At 44.5% G+C, this 16,094-nt stretch overlaps 1 protein-coding gene across 1 annotated transcript in view; it reads left to right on the plus strand.

Annotated features, from left to right (window-relative positions):
- The window catches only part of TSPAN5 (tetraspanin 5), a 183,407-nt gene extending 178,898 nt beyond the window's left edge, over positions 1 to 4,509 (plus strand). The window contains exon 8 of the mRNA XM_069592986.1: positions 2,365 to 4,509. Coding sequence (XP_069449087.1) covers positions 2,365 to 2,430 — 66 coding nt within the window. The 3' untranslated portion in view covers positions 2,431 to 4,509. The remainder of the gene's footprint in view (positions 1 to 2,364) is intronic.
- Positions 4,510 to 16,094: the final 11,585 nt, after the last annotated feature.

A 16,094-nucleotide genomic window follows, 5' to 3' on the forward strand; every position in this document is an offset into this window, starting at 1 on the left:
CTCTCCAAGTTGATCTACAAGATTCAGTGCAGCCTCTGCCAAAATGACAACTGGCTTATTAGCAGAAAGGGACAAGCTGATCCTACAATTCATGTGGAAATTCAAGGGACCCAGAATAACAAAGCACACTTTTTTTAAAAAAAATTTTTATTTTTACTTTATTTTACTTTACAATACCGTATTGGTTTTGCCATACATTGACATGAATCCACCACGGGTGTATATGCGTAAAAAGCACAAGGTTGGAGAATTTATACTTCCCAATTCAAAACTTATGACAGAGCTACAGTAATCAAGATAGTGTATACTGGCGTATGGTTGGACATATAGTTTAGTGGAATGGAACTGAAAGTTAAAAAAAAAAAACCTCTAGTCTATGGTCAGCTGACTTTTTTTGACCAGAGAACCAAGACCATTCAATGGGGAAAGAATGGTCTTTTCAGCAAATGGTGCTGGGTTGTTTATACAAAAGACTACATTTGGATCCCTAATCACATATAAAAATTAACTCAGAACTGATCAAATACCTAAATGTAAAAGGTAAAGCTATAAAAGTTTTAGAAGAAAGTATAGGTGTAAATCTTTGTGATCTTGAATTAGACAAGTGTTTTCTTAGATAGGATGCTAAAAGCACAAGCAACCAAAAAGAGTGGATAAATTGGACTTCATCAAAATTAAAAACTTCTGTGCTGAAAAGGATACAATTAAGAAAGTGAAAAGAAAGCCCACAAAATGGGAGAAAAAAATTTTGCATATCAGTGCATCTGTTCAGGGTCCTGTGTATAGAATATATAAAGAACTACTCAACTATTAAAAAAAAAAAGACAAAGCCAATTTAAAGGTGAGCAAAGGATTTGAATAGACATTACTCTGAAGAAGATACACATTAGCTCTTTGTAATGACATCGTTAATTATTAGAGAAATTCAGAACCACAATGAGATACCACTTCACACATATTAGGTTGGCTATGATAAAGACAGACATTAAAAAGAACTGGTTAGGATGTAGAGAAATTGGAACCCTCAAACATCACTAAAGGGAATGAAATGGACACAGTATCTTTGGAAAACAATTTGCTAGTTCATGAGAAAATTAGAGTAACCATATGACTCAGCAATTCGGCTCCTAGGTATGTATGTGCCCCAAAGTACTGAAAGCATGTTTACCCAAAAACTTGTACATCGGTGTTCATAGCAGCATTATTTGCAATAGCCGAAAAGTGGAAACCATCCACATGTCCGTCATCTGATGAATGGATAAACAAAATGAAGTTTGTCCATATAATGGAATATTATTCAGCCATCAAAATAATCAAGCTACTGTTGCAACATGGATGAACTTTGAAGACGTTTCACTCCATGAAAGCAGACCAACAGAAAGGCTGTGTATTATAGGATTCTATTTGTATGTCCAAAATAAGCAGATCCACAGAGACAGAAAATAGTGATTTCTAGGACTGCCAGGATGAGGGGGACGGTGGGCTGACTGTCCCAGGGTACAGAATTCCTTTGGGGGATAATGAAAGTGTTCTGGATTCAGATAGTGTGATGGTCGCACATTTTCATGAATGTGCTGAGAATCACTACATTGTACACTTTAAAAGGATGAATTCTGTGGGATATGAATTCTATCTCAATTTTGATCCCACTGCTGGGCATACACACCGAGAAAACCAGAATTGAAAGAGACGCGTGTACCCCAGTGTTCATCGCAGCACTGTTTACAATAGCCAGGACATGGAAGCAACCTAGATGTCCATCAGCAGATGAATGGATAAGAAAGCTGTGGTACATATACACAATGGAGTATTACTCAGCCATTAAAAAGAATTCATTTGAATCCGTTCTAATGAGGTGGATGAAACTGGAGCCAATTATACAGAGTGAAGTAAGCCAGAAAGAAAAACACCAATACAGTATACTAACGCATATATATGGAATTTAGAAAGATGGCAATGATAACCCTGTATGTGAGACAGTAAAAGAGACACAGATGTATAGAACAGTCTTTTGGACTCTGTGGGAGAGGAAGAGGGTGGGATGATTTGGGAGAATGGCATTGAAACATGCATAATATCATATAAGAAACGAATCGCCAGTCCAGGTTCGATGCATGATACTGGATACTTGGGGCTGGTACCACCCAGAGGGATGGTACAGGGAGGTAGGAGGGAGGGGAGTTCAGGATGGGGAACAGGTGTATACCTGTGGCGGATTCATGTTGATGTATGGCAAAACCAATACAATATTGTAAAGTAATTAACCTCCAATTAAATAAATTTGTATTTTAAAAAATGAGATTCAGTAGCCGAAAGAAAAAGCCTAAACTTTCCGCCATCTGACGCCATCCCTCCCTTTCTCAGATCTTCGGAATCTGCCTGGCCCAGAACCTGGTGAGTGATATCGAGGCTGTCAGGGCTAGCTGGTAAAGCGCCTGCCACAGCCACTTCCAGACACTGGACAGACCCAGCCTTCCTGACCCTCCAGTGCGCCCACCTGACACCCATGCTGCACGGACTCTGACCTCAGAGGCATCCCGCAATCCCAACTGATGGAGCTGCCAAGAACTTAGTTTTGGTGGGGGGTAAAACTGGGAAATGCTGCTCACTGACAGAATTAAAAAATAACCAGTATGAAAGTCTTTGCGCCATGAATCTCTACTGTAGCCATGAATTTCTGGAAGGTTGGATACTTACCAAATGAAAAAAAAGGAAGGGTGGGGGAGCCAGATGTACTAAGTTTGTGGAAGCGTTGTTCCTGCTTCAGTGATGGGAAGGCTGTCTTCTGTGCTACGGCCTGAGGAAGTGTGTTATTTCTGACAGGTAGCCCCTTACCTGGGAGGGGTGTGTTTTCAGCATCCCTTCACTGTACGTTTCAAGGAACTGTTAACAACCATCATCCCAGGAAGAGAACAGCTTGCCTTTGGGTTCCCATTTTGTGACTGCATTTGACAAGGAGCTTGGGTGGACTCTTCTGGTCTCTCCCGGCGTGTGTCCTCGTAGAAGTTGTGTATTCCTTGCGTGCTGAGCAGGGGCTTTGGAACATTTCACGATGCTGAATTCTAGCAGGACAGATCTTTTCTGTAAGTAGGCCTGAGCTTTATTTATCAATGAAATCCAAGGAGAAAATGAGGTTAACGAAGAGGTAGTGAATGCTGCAGCCCTCCAAATTAGTTTTGGGGTTTCTTTTTGAAACTCTGGAATACTCTAGGGTTTTGTTTTGTTGTGGGCCCCCCTTTTTTTGTCTTCCAGAAGTGAAAGCTATGATACAGTTTCTCTTAAATTTTAGGGTTTTTTTTCTACTCAGCTCGAATATTAATTTTTTATATAATCTCTCTGCATGACCTGTGAATCTGAATCCACCAGCTCCTTTTCATTTCGTCTATTCCTACAAGCCTTTATAAATGTTCTTCTGTCAGGATTTACTTCGTGGGTCTGCAGCCTGGAGTGGTGTGTCCCGCCCCCCGTCTGGGAAGGGACCAGCAGGGCGTCACAGGGGCGTCTGTGGCCTGTGTCTGAACCATGTCGATCGATCGTCATGGCCTCTTCTGCAGGCTCCCTCTTTCTCTGGGAATGGAATTAAACCCAGTTCTGAAATGGTGTTGACAGAGTCAGAAACTTCTGATGGTTTTCTCCTTCTGGTTTTTGTTTGTTTTTATGAAACAACAACAAAAACAAACCCAGAGTGCAAGACCAGAGCAGCTTCTGTCCTCAGAGCCGACTCACCAACAGCATGGCAACGAAGCACAGATGCCTCAAGGGGGAGTGCTGATTGGCCGAGAGTTCTGTGATAAGGTGGGAAACACTTGCAGAGACTGCCGCTCGCCCTGTCCCCTCTCCAGGTGGGGGGTGGGGACGAGTTTTGCCCCCCAGAGTTTAATCCTAACTGGTGTCTACCAGGGTGTCAGCAACCCCGGGGAGCAGATCTTAATCTGTGGGAAAACCGCAGGCATGTCTCACAGAGATGACACATTTGCCCACACAGAACTGGGCAGCCAGCTAGCATAGCTTGTGGAAACTTAGCAAGGTTTTCCATTGCGGCCCCATGTTGCATCGCTGTGGCTGATGAACGTGTCCGTCTGCTCAGCGAAAGGACAAAAATGCTTTGAAAATCTAGTCTCCAGAGTGAAGGTGTGTATGACTCTGCACGTGTGTTTTTGTGTCTCAATGTAGTTAAGAGATGTTCATTCCATCTTCTGGCTGTGAGATAATTTTATTTCATCTCTGTTCCCACCATTGTTGTCATTCCATGTTGATTGTCATTCCAACCTGGAGAAGACTTGAGCCCTCTGGTTGGCACTCTTGTTTGTTACCTCATTCATTCTCCAGTGAACTCCACCTGACCAGTTGATTCAGAATCAGGCCAGCTTCCCTTCCTTTGGCACATCCAGTAAAAGGCCAAACAGCAAGTCCGAGTTCTAAATTTTAATTAATCACCCTTTTTTTTTTTTAATATACTTGAGAGTGGTTATAATAAAGGCTGTCATTAATAAACTTGGTTCTACCTTACATGGAGTTCTATCTGTCTTCATTCTCTCTTGTGGTTGTGAAATTCTCTAATCCAGTGGTGATCACACATTAGCATGCATTGGAATCTCTCTGTGTTAGCACACAGATTACTGGGTTTGCCACATCCCCAGAATTTCTCATTTAGTGGGTCTTGGGTGGAGCTTGAGAATGTGCATTTTTGACAAGTTTCCAGGTGAACTGTTGCTCCGTGTCTGGGAAAGACACTTGTCAAGGCACCCCTCTGATCAGGTTCTCTCAGAGTGAAAAGAGAGAGAGGGAACATTTTGTGTCTGGGGAAGGAAAGGTCCTTTGTGCTGCTGAACACAAACTAATGAGAGATGGGGCAGAACTGAGGATGTAGGAAATCTGTCTCTGAAATCACTGTCTGCGGTCACCATCACCTGGGGACCAGGCAGAATACAGATCAGGCTTTGCCCCTAGCAATCCTGGAGTGGGAGTCAGAGCTTATATATTTTTTAAGAAACTCCCATGAAAATTTAACACACAATAAGATTTAGGACCCATAGACCTAGGTAAATCTTAATAAGCTCTTCACAAGCTCTTTATGGGAAAATAATTTCTAGCAGTCTCTTTGAGCAGGATTCTTAAAAACCCACCTGAGTTTTTAAGATTAAAATATCAGTGTATTGATAAATGTCCTTTCATTGTGAACTGTCTCTGCAGAAGGCTTCTGTCTTGCACACTACTAAAGACTTTTTTCAAAGATAAAATAAAAATTGAAAGTTCATACAGTATTCTCAGACCTTGACGCTGTGTTCCCATACTTGTTTGAGATACAGTGTAGCTCACTTGTCTGGATATTTGAGACAATGTTATTTTGTTATTATGGCTATAAGGAAATTTATCAGGGGTAACTGGAGATAACCAATTCATATTTCTTGAGTTTTCTTAGCTGTGCTGTAGAAATTATGTATACATGTGAGGTAATTGGATCTCTTTGTTCAGAGCAAACTCTGGGCCAACAAAGGAGAAATGTCACAGCTCAGAAGTAAAAAAGATGCTTTGTCTACAAAGCTTAGAATTTATAGGAAGTTTCTTCCAAGTTTGGGAGATAGACATTGGAGGATGATTATTGGATTTGTCTTTATCTCTCATTTGACCAGTTGCCCACAAATAGCATTCCTTTCTGTGATTTAGAAATATCTAATACAGTTGTTTTTTTTTTTTAATGAATGCAGGAATTCAAAAGTAGAATTTCATGTCATGAAGCACTTGAAAAAGAAGTGCCTTTCCTTGTCCTTTCTCCTTTTTTTTTTCCTCACAAAAAATAAACCTCTCCTTCTCTTTCAGCTTTCTTCCTGCTCCAGGTCCTTGCCACCCTTTTCTCAAGGGGGTGCTGAAAAGTGTTGCTTGGCTTTTTCTTCTTATGCAGCTTGCTTCCTCCTCCGGGCTTTGTGCGTGCTGGTTGGCGGGGGTGGGGGTAGGGGGAGAGCAGGCATGGATGCACTAATTCCACAGTTTCCTGTTTCCGGCGGGCTTGGACCGGAGCCCTGGGAAGCTGGTGGGCTGAACAGTGAGAACCCCTAACCCAGGGACCTAGCAAGGCCCTCCCCAGCTCCTTTATCATTTATTCCATGAAGCCCTCCTCCTATAGGGAGATCCTGTGGAGACCTCCAAGGAAGGACTGGGAACTTCTCCATAAACACTGGCCAACAGGGTTGGTGGCCAGCTCTCTCCAGGGAGGCCAGGGGGCTGTTTCTTTGTGATGCCTTCCGAGGAGGAGGAAGCCTAAGCTTTGAATGAGAAGGAAAATGCAGTGTTTGGAAATACTCTATCTTGGCCTTATTGTGGTGACATGATAAAGTCTAGGCATGACAACAGACAAAGCCGGTGTATCTGGTTGGGGGCAGGGGTCAGAGAAGGGAGGCCAGACTGCTTAGGGACCAAAGCCATCTGTAAACTTGAGCCTTTCTTTTTGGAAGAGTTTGCAACAAAAGAGTTTATAACATTAAAGTTTTCAAGACTTAGTTAAGGGATACAGCTTATACAGTTAATTGAATAGTTAATTGAATACAGCTTCCTTTGGGGGATTTTCATGCTGAGTAGTTCTTGTGTAAGTTTGGCCTCCAAGGAGAGGGATGCTCGAGTGAGTCCATCTTGTTTTCCTTTGACCCAAACCAAACTCCTCAGGACCTGTCCTGGCCATGCAATTTACCCCTTCACTTCCAGGAACTCCCAAAAAGCTGAAGGAAGAGCAGGTTAGTTCCTGGGCTTCACTCTGTAAAGCTACTCCAAAAAGCAAATTGTAGCATACAAACAAGGTAGCAGTTTGCATGCTGTTGCTCTTCATTGACTGTGTAGTTGCAATTCCTGTGCAAGAGGGCCAGCTAGAAAGCTGCCTTTTAAATGTGCAGCTCGTCAGCTTGAGTTAGCTTTTGCTTTTGCAGAACCTCTAGTTTGAAAGGAACGTTTTAATAGCCTGCCCTCTAGTGGCGATCAGGTAAAAGCACTCCTGGCAAGTTGGAAGAGTGACCGCACTCTATTCAGAGGCACTAGCTCTTTGGAAGAACTTGAGGGTGTACAGCCATATGTAGCTTGCTGAGAGTGGGTAGGTGTTCTATTCCTTTGACATTCGTGAAAATGACAGAGCTTACTTTGGAAAATCGGGGAGCAGGTGTTAAGCTCCCTTCACCATCTAAGTCCTGATATTGCTGCTGAAACTTTCTGGGGGCACTGCAGCAATATGTACAGGTTGAAGCTGGGCCCTGCCCTGCTGCCTAGAGTCAGACAGAGTTTATAGATGGGGTGGCGATGGTCTGAAAGTGCTAATCTGCGGGCAGGAAGCACTGCCTCTGTTGAAATGCCTACCAAGGAGGAGAGGTGAGCTGAACTTTTATACTTTCCCCCACCCCCCCCCACTGGCACTCAGGGGATTTCTGTGGCCCCCAGGGTCCTGATCTGCATCTCAGTTCCTCTTCAAAACAAACAACACTCCTGAAACAAGGATTAGACATTCCTTGTATGAATATTTCCTCTGAAAGCTCCCCTGTGGATCACCACGTGGAGGTCCCCTTGATCTGAGAATCTGCAACGGTGGTTTTAAGGGCTGTGAAGTCTGGTGGAGTGTTCCCGACTATACCTTGTGTTTTAGGAGTTTGTTACAGATTGAACCGTGTCTTCCAAAAATTCATGTGAAGCCCTAAGCTTCAGGACCTCAGAGTGTGACCTTCATTTGGAAATAGCATGTGGGAGATGTAATGAAGATAAGGTCATACTGGGTGGGTTCCTACTCCAATAGGTTATTGTCTTTATATAAATGGGAAATTTGGACACAGATGCACGCAAGAGAATGCCATGTGAACGTGAAGGCGGAGATTGGACGATGCATCTGAAAGGCAAGAAATGCCAAAGACGGGTGACAAGTCACCAGAAACCAGGAGAGAGGCATGGAGTTGATTCTTCCCCAGAGCCTGCAGAGGGAACCAGTCATGCCAACACCTTGACTTTGGACTTTTAGCCTCCAGAGTTATGAGACAATAAATCTCCATGGTTTAAGCCATCTACTTTGTGGCATTTTGCTTCAGCAGTTTCTAGGAAACTAGTAGAGTCTGACCATCTATTGCTGCCTTTCCTGACTTGGGCCTTGCTCTCTGTATTTGCTTTAAGCTCTTTGAAAATTGCTTTGATGTGTTTTGTGGGACATTTAAGACATAAGCAATGTTTTATTACATGATGATTAAAAGTGGTCACACTGCTGTATGTGTCTCTTTGAAGTAAACCATCTTAAATGCAACTTGTGAGATGGATTAAAGTCTTATAAATAAAGCAGTTGATGTCCAGGACAATGCTTTCTTTAGTCTTGTTACTTTGTGACCCATCAGCCCACTAATTCAACCAACCCCTGCTGCAAGCCAGCTAACAGGTGTGTGTGCTATTCCAAGCCTTGAAATAGAAGGTGACATTCACTGAAAGTTTACTGTGTTCCAGGCACTTTGCTGTAAGCACTCTGCATGCATTTTTGAGGAAAGGTAAACTGAAAAAATAAAACCACACTTGCGGAAAATACAGACTTCACCAAGAGCTTACCGAGGCAGTGCTGCTGAGATGGGAGGAATGCAAGCTAATGGCAGCAGACCCAGCGGAAGAAGAGAGGCCTGACCCGGGCCCCTGAGGGAGAGTGAAGGAAGAGACTCCAGGGCAGGAATGAGGAGGTGAGTGCTGCTAGGGATGTGGGGAGGCCCTGGAGCTTCCAGAAGAGGGGAGAAGCATGGATAAGCCACAAGAAGTTCAGGTACGGAGAGTCCAGGAATTGTGGCCAGTCCCTGGCCCATGTCGGGCACTCAAAAACTTGCTGAATGACTTGGGTAGGTAATTGTAGAGATGGGTTTGAATGAGGAGGTAACTGATGCAAAGTAGAATTTTGGGTAAAGCTGGACAGTGTCTGCAGTTACAACCCCCCTGCCATCTGATTCACAATTTAAAAATCTGTTTAAAAAAATCAGACTTGTCTATCAAAGCATTTTGTAGAAGGCAATAGTGAGTTTTTTGGTAACACCCCAGGCCTTCTAAAGAAGGGACCATAACTTCGCAAACTGGCAAGTCGAACAGTCTTAGAGCTCTGCGGGCCGTGGGAAGTGCCATATTTTATCCCTGTTCTGAAATCTACCTTTTTCCTCCATCTAGTTCCACCATCCCTCTGACACTTCTATGACCTGGGGGCTGGCATGGAGCTCGCCGTGTGGCAGGAGGGGACATTGCCCTGAAGCTGGCAGAGGTTGGAGTTTGTGTGTTCCATGGTAGTTCTCAGCTCTAGTTACCGTTAGGATCACCCAAGACCTTTAAACAAACCCCCGTGCAGCCCCTCCCCATCCCTGTTTTAAAGCTTCCAGGTGGTTTGAATATGCCACTAGGGCATCTCAAACTTTATACACATATATGACGTGGGTCTTAATTTACTTGGGTCTAAAGTACCTGGAGCCTGGCGTGCTGCGATTCATGGGGTCGCAAAGAGTCGGACACGACTGAGCGACTGAACTGAAAGCATCCGGATTTGGGAGTTCTCTGATGGCCTAGTGGATAGGATTCTGAGCTTTCACTGCCATGGCCTGGGTTCAGTCCCCGGTCAGGGAACTGACATCCCACAAGCTGTGCGATGTGAGCAAAAAAATAACGAAAAAAAGTAAAAATAATCTGGATCTGATTCAGCTGGTCTGGAGTGGGACTAGAGAATCTGAGGCTCTGCAGGCTCCCAGGGGACGTGGATGTCCTCTGCAGAGCACGCTTGGAGAGGTAAGGGCAGTCTAGAGGTACGCCTCATGTAGAGCCGTGCAAAACCCCTGTCGTATTGATATTGCTGGTCGAGATCCTTCCTAAAAGTTCAGTTCAGCCACTCAGTCATGTCTGACTCTTTGTGACCCTATGGACTGCAGCACACCAGGCCTCCCTGTCCATCACCAATTCCTGGAGTTTACCCAAACTCATGTCCATTGAGTCGGTGATGCCATCCAACCGTCTCATCCTCTGTCGTCCCCTTCTCCTCCTGCCATCAATCTTTACTAAGCTGAAATTTTCAGATCTGGGTAGGAAAATAAAGGGTGAATGGGCAATATGCATATCTTTGTTACATACATTTTGATTACAAAATAATGCAGAAAACAGAAAAATAACCTGTATTTTCATCACCTAGAGGCCTATGCTGGTATACACCATCTACAGCTACGTTACTGTGTGTGTCTTTCCATTACTTTCATGTTTGTTTTAAATTGTATAATATGGTTTATACTGTTCTTTAATCTACTTTTTAAAAAACAGCATTTTCAATATCAGTGAATATTTTATACAATAACATTTTAAATTTACTATACTCTATATACTGAACTAAAAAGCCTCTTGATGAAAGTGAAAGAGGAGAGTGAAAAAGTTGGCTTCAAGCTCAACATTCAGAAAACGAAGATCATGGCATCTGGTCCCATCACTTCATGGGAAATAGATGGGGAAACAGTGTCAGACTTTATTTTGGGGGGCTCCAAAGTCACTGCAGATGGTGATTGCAGCCATGAAATTAAAAGACGCTTACTCCTTGGAAGGAAAGTTATGACCAACCTAGATAGCATATTGAAAAGCAGAGACATTACTTTGCCAACAAAGGTCCGTCTAGTCACAGCTATGGTTTTTCCACTGGTCATGTATGGATGTGAGTTGGACTGTGAAGAAGGCTGAGAGCTAAAGAATTGATGCGTTTGAACTGTGGTGTTGGAGAAGACTCTCGAGAGTCCCTTGGACTGCAAGGAGATCCAACCAGTCCATTCTGAAAGAGATCAGTTCTGGGTGTTCTTTGGAAGGAATGATGCTAAAGCTGAAACTCCAGTACTTTGGCCACCTCATGGGAAGAGTTGACTCATTGGAAAAGACTCTGATGTTGGGAGGGATTGGGGGCAGGAGGAGAAGGGGACGACAGAGGATGAGATGGCTGGATGGCATCACCAACTCGATGGACATGAGTCTGAGTGAATTCCGGGAGTTGGTGATGGACAGGGAGGCCTGGCGTGATGCGATTCATGGGGTTACAAAGAAGACACGACTGAGCGACTGAAATGATATACTAGTCTATTGTATCGATCAAGGGTCCACATGACGTGGTGAAGAAAATTTGGGAGCTTCCCAAGACCCTCTCAAGTCCACAAGCTCAAAATTTTTTCATAGTATCATAGGACATCATTTCCCTTTTTGGTACCTTCTTTCCAAGTATAAGTGTCATTTTTCAGAGACTACATGATGATATGATATCACTCTGACAGCTAATGGAATATGTGTGTATTTTTGTGTTTAACTATTTCTTTTAATTTCTAATATAGTAAATATTCATGGAAATAACCCATAGACACAAAAACTCTTCAGGGGCTTAAGCCATTTAAAGGGATCCTGAGACCAAAAAGTTTGAAAACTCCTGATGCAGATAAACTATAATTGAATTAATCAACCCATCACTATTAGAAATTTAGACTCTTCCCAATTAAATAACAGTACAGTGAACTTTCTTATACATTACTCATACTTTGCACATAGATACCTTGGTGGCTCAAATGGTAAAGAATCTGCCTGCAATGTGGGGGACCAGGGTTTGATCCCTGGATTGGGAAGATCCCCTGGAGGATGGCATGGCAACTCACTCCAGTATTCTTGCCTGGAGAATCCCATGGACAGAAGAGCCTGGCGGGCTACAGTCCATGGGTTGCAAAGAATAGGACACGATGGAGTGAGTAGATCAAAGGATTTAAAAGCATCTCATTTGTGGCACCAAATGAATACTTTACCATAGACATTTAAATTTTATTTTTTTTAAGCGAAAATTGTTTCAGTCAAGATTTGTACCCAAGTAGAAAGAGGAAAAATTAATGTCTTCTGCTCCAGATTATGGAGAAGGCAATGGCAGCGCACTCCACTGTTCTTGCCCGGAGAATCCCAGGGACGGGGGGGCCTGGTGGGCTGCAGTCCATGGGGTCGCACAGAGTCAGACACGACTGAGCGACTTCCCTTTCACTTTTCACTTTCATGCATTGGAGAAGGAAACGGCAGCCCACTGCAGCGTTCTTGCCTAGAGAATCCCAGGGACAGGGGAGCCTGGTGGGCTGCCGTCTATGGGGTCGCACAGAGTCAGACACGACTGATGCGACTTAGCAGCAGCAGCAGCTCCAGATTAACATTTTTGTTCACCTTGTGAATTAGAACGCCAGTTACACCACAGCCCAGACCTGTCACGATGGAGACGCTTGACTCCACAAGGTGTCTCTAGTGCGGAGCTGCATGCCCTCCCCCGTCACATGCCTGGAGTGTGAAAGCTTGAATGACCGAACGACTCTCGAGGGTCTTTCGGGCCATTTTAGGAAAGAGCACTCAGGACTCCAGCTTCACATTCTAATTTATTCTAATGTAGTTTCTGCTGATGCTTTCTTTAGTCTGCTTCCTAGAACAATTGGTAATGGGGACTCTCCGCACACTCTTTTTTTTTAACAAGGAAAAAAACATACAAATTTATTGTTTTACATGAATATGGGAGTCTTCAAAAGGAAAATGAAGACCAGGAGTTATTAGGATCAAAAGCTTAAATACCTTGTTACACAAAGAGCAATAATTTGTGGGGATGACAAGACAGAGGGGCCTGGGCTGGGGCAGTGTGTTGGGGGCCAGTGACCAGCAACTAAGTTGGGGGGAACGTCATCTTAGCAGATGTGTCTGTATAGGTCCATTTTGGCATAGATTCCGCGTCTCTGGTGATATAAATGTTCTCTTCCTGGTAGAGGCCGGGCATCTTTCTCAGGGGCAATTTCATGTTCTGCTGTTTCTCAAGCTGAATGCACATTTTGAGCCTTCTGTATATGAAACATTCTGTTAATACTGAATTCTAAAGCAAGAGAAGGGGAGAGCAGGAGGTATTAAAACAAGAACAAAGAGTAAGGGAGGGCTCATTCCTCCCACCTGCAGGGCAGAGCAAAGCCTGGAGGAGATGTTGATTCTTTCATAGACTGTGTCGCGGAAAGAACTGGAGTTGAACCGAACAGAGGAGCATGTTCCTTAGTGATGCAGTGTCTATGGCAATCCTAGCTGGTCACTTGCTGAGCCTGATGGATATCATATCGTCTGTACTCAGTGAAAGACTCTTCAAGTTGCTTTAGTCCATGTGTAGCAAAATAAGAAAGTCACAGACGGTGCGCTGGTTGGACCCAGAGCTTTGGCCACTGATGACAGTGTGGGTGTGGTTTCTCTCTTCAGCCCTCAGTGCCTGCCTCATAAGATGGAGATGAGCATGCCTACGTCACAGAGACGTTGCAGAGATGAGAAGGGTCAACCTGCTCTTCTCCCCTAGACCTCACTTAAATCAGCGTTCTCAGGGAGGTCCCCTCAGAACTCTGTTAAGCCCACCCAGATGTGGTCTTGCAGCATCCTGTCTGGGAGAACTCACCACATTCAAAATTACTTGATGACATCTCTTTTCCATGGAATTGGGAACCTCTGTCTCTAGCACCTGACCAGGCTATGGCTTTGAGCAAGTCGAAGGAGGATAAACAGATCTTTGTTTCTGGGTAGAGAGTACCCAGTCCACAGAGCTCAGGAATCCCCCCCCCCCCCTTTCTTTGGCGATGCCACACATCTTGCAGGATCTTAGTTGCCCAACCAGAAACTGAACCTGGGCCTACCACTGTGAAAGCACTAAGTCCTAACTACTGCACTGCCACGGAAGTCCCAGGAGTCCCCCAACTTTATAAGGGGTCTGCAAGCAATCCTGACCAACTTTCCCCTGGGGGCAAAGTCTCTCTATTATTCCCATGGTACAAAAACCTGCCCCTGCCTCCAGCGGGAGGCACTGTCTCTCTTACAAGTATGCTAGGTGAACATCCTTGAAGAGATGGAGACGAAAGCTCTTCACAGAAGTATAGAAATGCAAGAAACCCACGAAGAATTGTCTCCCAACACTGGGAACGCAGCACAGTTACCTGCAGATCGCTGTTAGTCTTTCTGTCTTCCATTAGCTGTAGTTCTGGTTCCAGATCAAACCATAAAGCAATTTGCCAATCTTCTGTTTAAAATTTAGTTTTCCGCTACGTAACAACAAGTTAAAACGTCTCAGGCCTTCTTCTGTCTGCTCTGCTCTGTATTTCCTTCCCTGTCTCTTGCTTCTTCTCTGCTTTCACAGGTGCCTTCTGCCCCAGGAGGCCCAGAGCTGAGTCATCTCTGCAGAACCCCATGATTCTATTTATACAGCAGTTAGCATCCTTGCTTGCTTGCTTTACTATGACAGTCAGGTAAATGTCCCTCTTCTCCTCCCTCAGTGGCCCATATCTATCTAATATATCCAGAGTGCAACACAGTCCATGCTCAGTAAATCTCTGTACTGAGGCAGGCTGCTAGGTCAGCAAGTCAGGCTGTTTGGGGGTTTTCTGAACTTTGAGGGTTAGAGTGTGTAGCCCCCGCTGTTTCAATCCACTGAGTTCTGTGGCATGGCCAGTAAGCACAACAAGTTTTTCTAGGAAGGCCTTGATGCTTTAGTGACTAGCCGTGTGCATCAAGATTTCATCCCGATCCAAACAACAGAGAACCGTGCTCTAGGGGTTGAAGCAGGCAAGTGTGTCTCCTGCCCTGTCTGAGGTGCTTCGGTACATAGATGGCCTTTGGTTCATTAGTGCTACCAGGGATCTAGGCTGCTCCCACCTTTCTGCTCCACTGTCCTTAATGTGGAAGCTTGCATTCTCATGATTGTATCTCACGGTTGCAAGAGGGCTGCTTGTGAGGTCCCAGAGTGGGACCCATGTCGAGGTTTGAGGGAGGGAAAAGAAAGGGAAAAAAAAAAAAAGGCAAAGGGCCAAAGGCCTTCTAGCAGGTCTTTGCCTAATTCACTAACGGACACCCTCCCCATGAACTTCTATAGAAGGGTAATGCCCACTTGGAAAGTTGGAGAACTGGAGCGTTTTAAGCTTGGTACATTGTCCCCCTGAACAAAATTGGGGTTCTGTAAATAGGGCAGAAGGGGTGGCTGGATGTTGGGTAAATCACTTGCAATATCTGCCCCAAAGACAAAATGTCCTTCTTCTTTTTTGTTGATTTACAATGTTGTGTTAGTTTCAGGTGTACAGCAAAGTGATTCAGTTCTTATATATATAATCGTTGGCATCTGCTGTGCTCTGTTTAGTCGCTCAGTCGTGTCCTACTCTTTGCGACCCCATGGGCTGTAGTCTGCCAGGCTCCTCTGTCCATGGGGTTTTCAATGCAAGAAGACTGGAGTGGGTGGCCATGCCCTCCTCCAGGGGATCTTCCCAATCCAGGGATCGAACCCAGGTCTCCCTCACTGCAGGCAGATTCTTTACCGTCAGAGCCACCAGGGACTCTATATTATTTATTTATTGGTTTTACCAATGTCAGCCTTTGCTTAGGTCCACTGTTCCTGTCGCTGATTTTGAGTCTTGATTGATTTCTTCTTCCTCTTCCATGTTCTGCCTCATCTTCTCAGAAACTGAAGGGTTTTGTTTGTGTCTCCTATTGATATTATTTTCATATTCAATATTGATATTATATTCAAGGTGGGGAGCCCTGGCATTTTTTGATCCTGGGCTAGTTGCCTCTAGGGAAGTTTTACAAGGTTTGATGACCATTTGTGCGCTGTGCTGCACTTTAGCTCCTGATCTGTATGACTCCTGGTGGTCAGAGGCATGGAGACTTACCTGGCTCGGGACTCCTCGACTCCAGGGGAAACGGGGAACGTGCTCTCCTTTTGTGCGTGATGCCAGGGAAACACTTAGCAGCAGGCTATTTCTCTTCATGGGTGTTTTGGCTGAGAGTGGATTGAAACTTTGAATTGTATGTGCCTTTTCAAATGAAGAGACTTATTTCTGAAGGGTTGATTCTTGCTAAGTTGCTTCAGTCGTGTCCGACTCTCTGTGACCCTATGGATTGTAGCCCACCAGGAGCCTCTGTCCATGGGGATTCTCCAGCAAGAATATTGGAGTGGGTTGTTGTGCCATCCTCTGGGGTATATTCCTAACTCAGGGATTGAACCCACAGGAAATTGTGGTTGATCAGGTTACCCCAGAAGTTTGGCAGGTTATTAGAATTCTGCACTTCTCTAAGAACAG

The sequence above is a fragment of the Ovis canadensis genome, chromosome 6 (assembly GCF_042477335.2).
Source record: "Ovis canadensis isolate MfBH-ARS-UI-01 breed Bighorn chromosome 6, ARS-UI_OviCan_v2, whole genome shotgun sequence".
Lineage (NCBI taxonomy): Eukaryota > Metazoa > Chordata > Mammalia > Artiodactyla > Bovidae > Ovis > Ovis canadensis.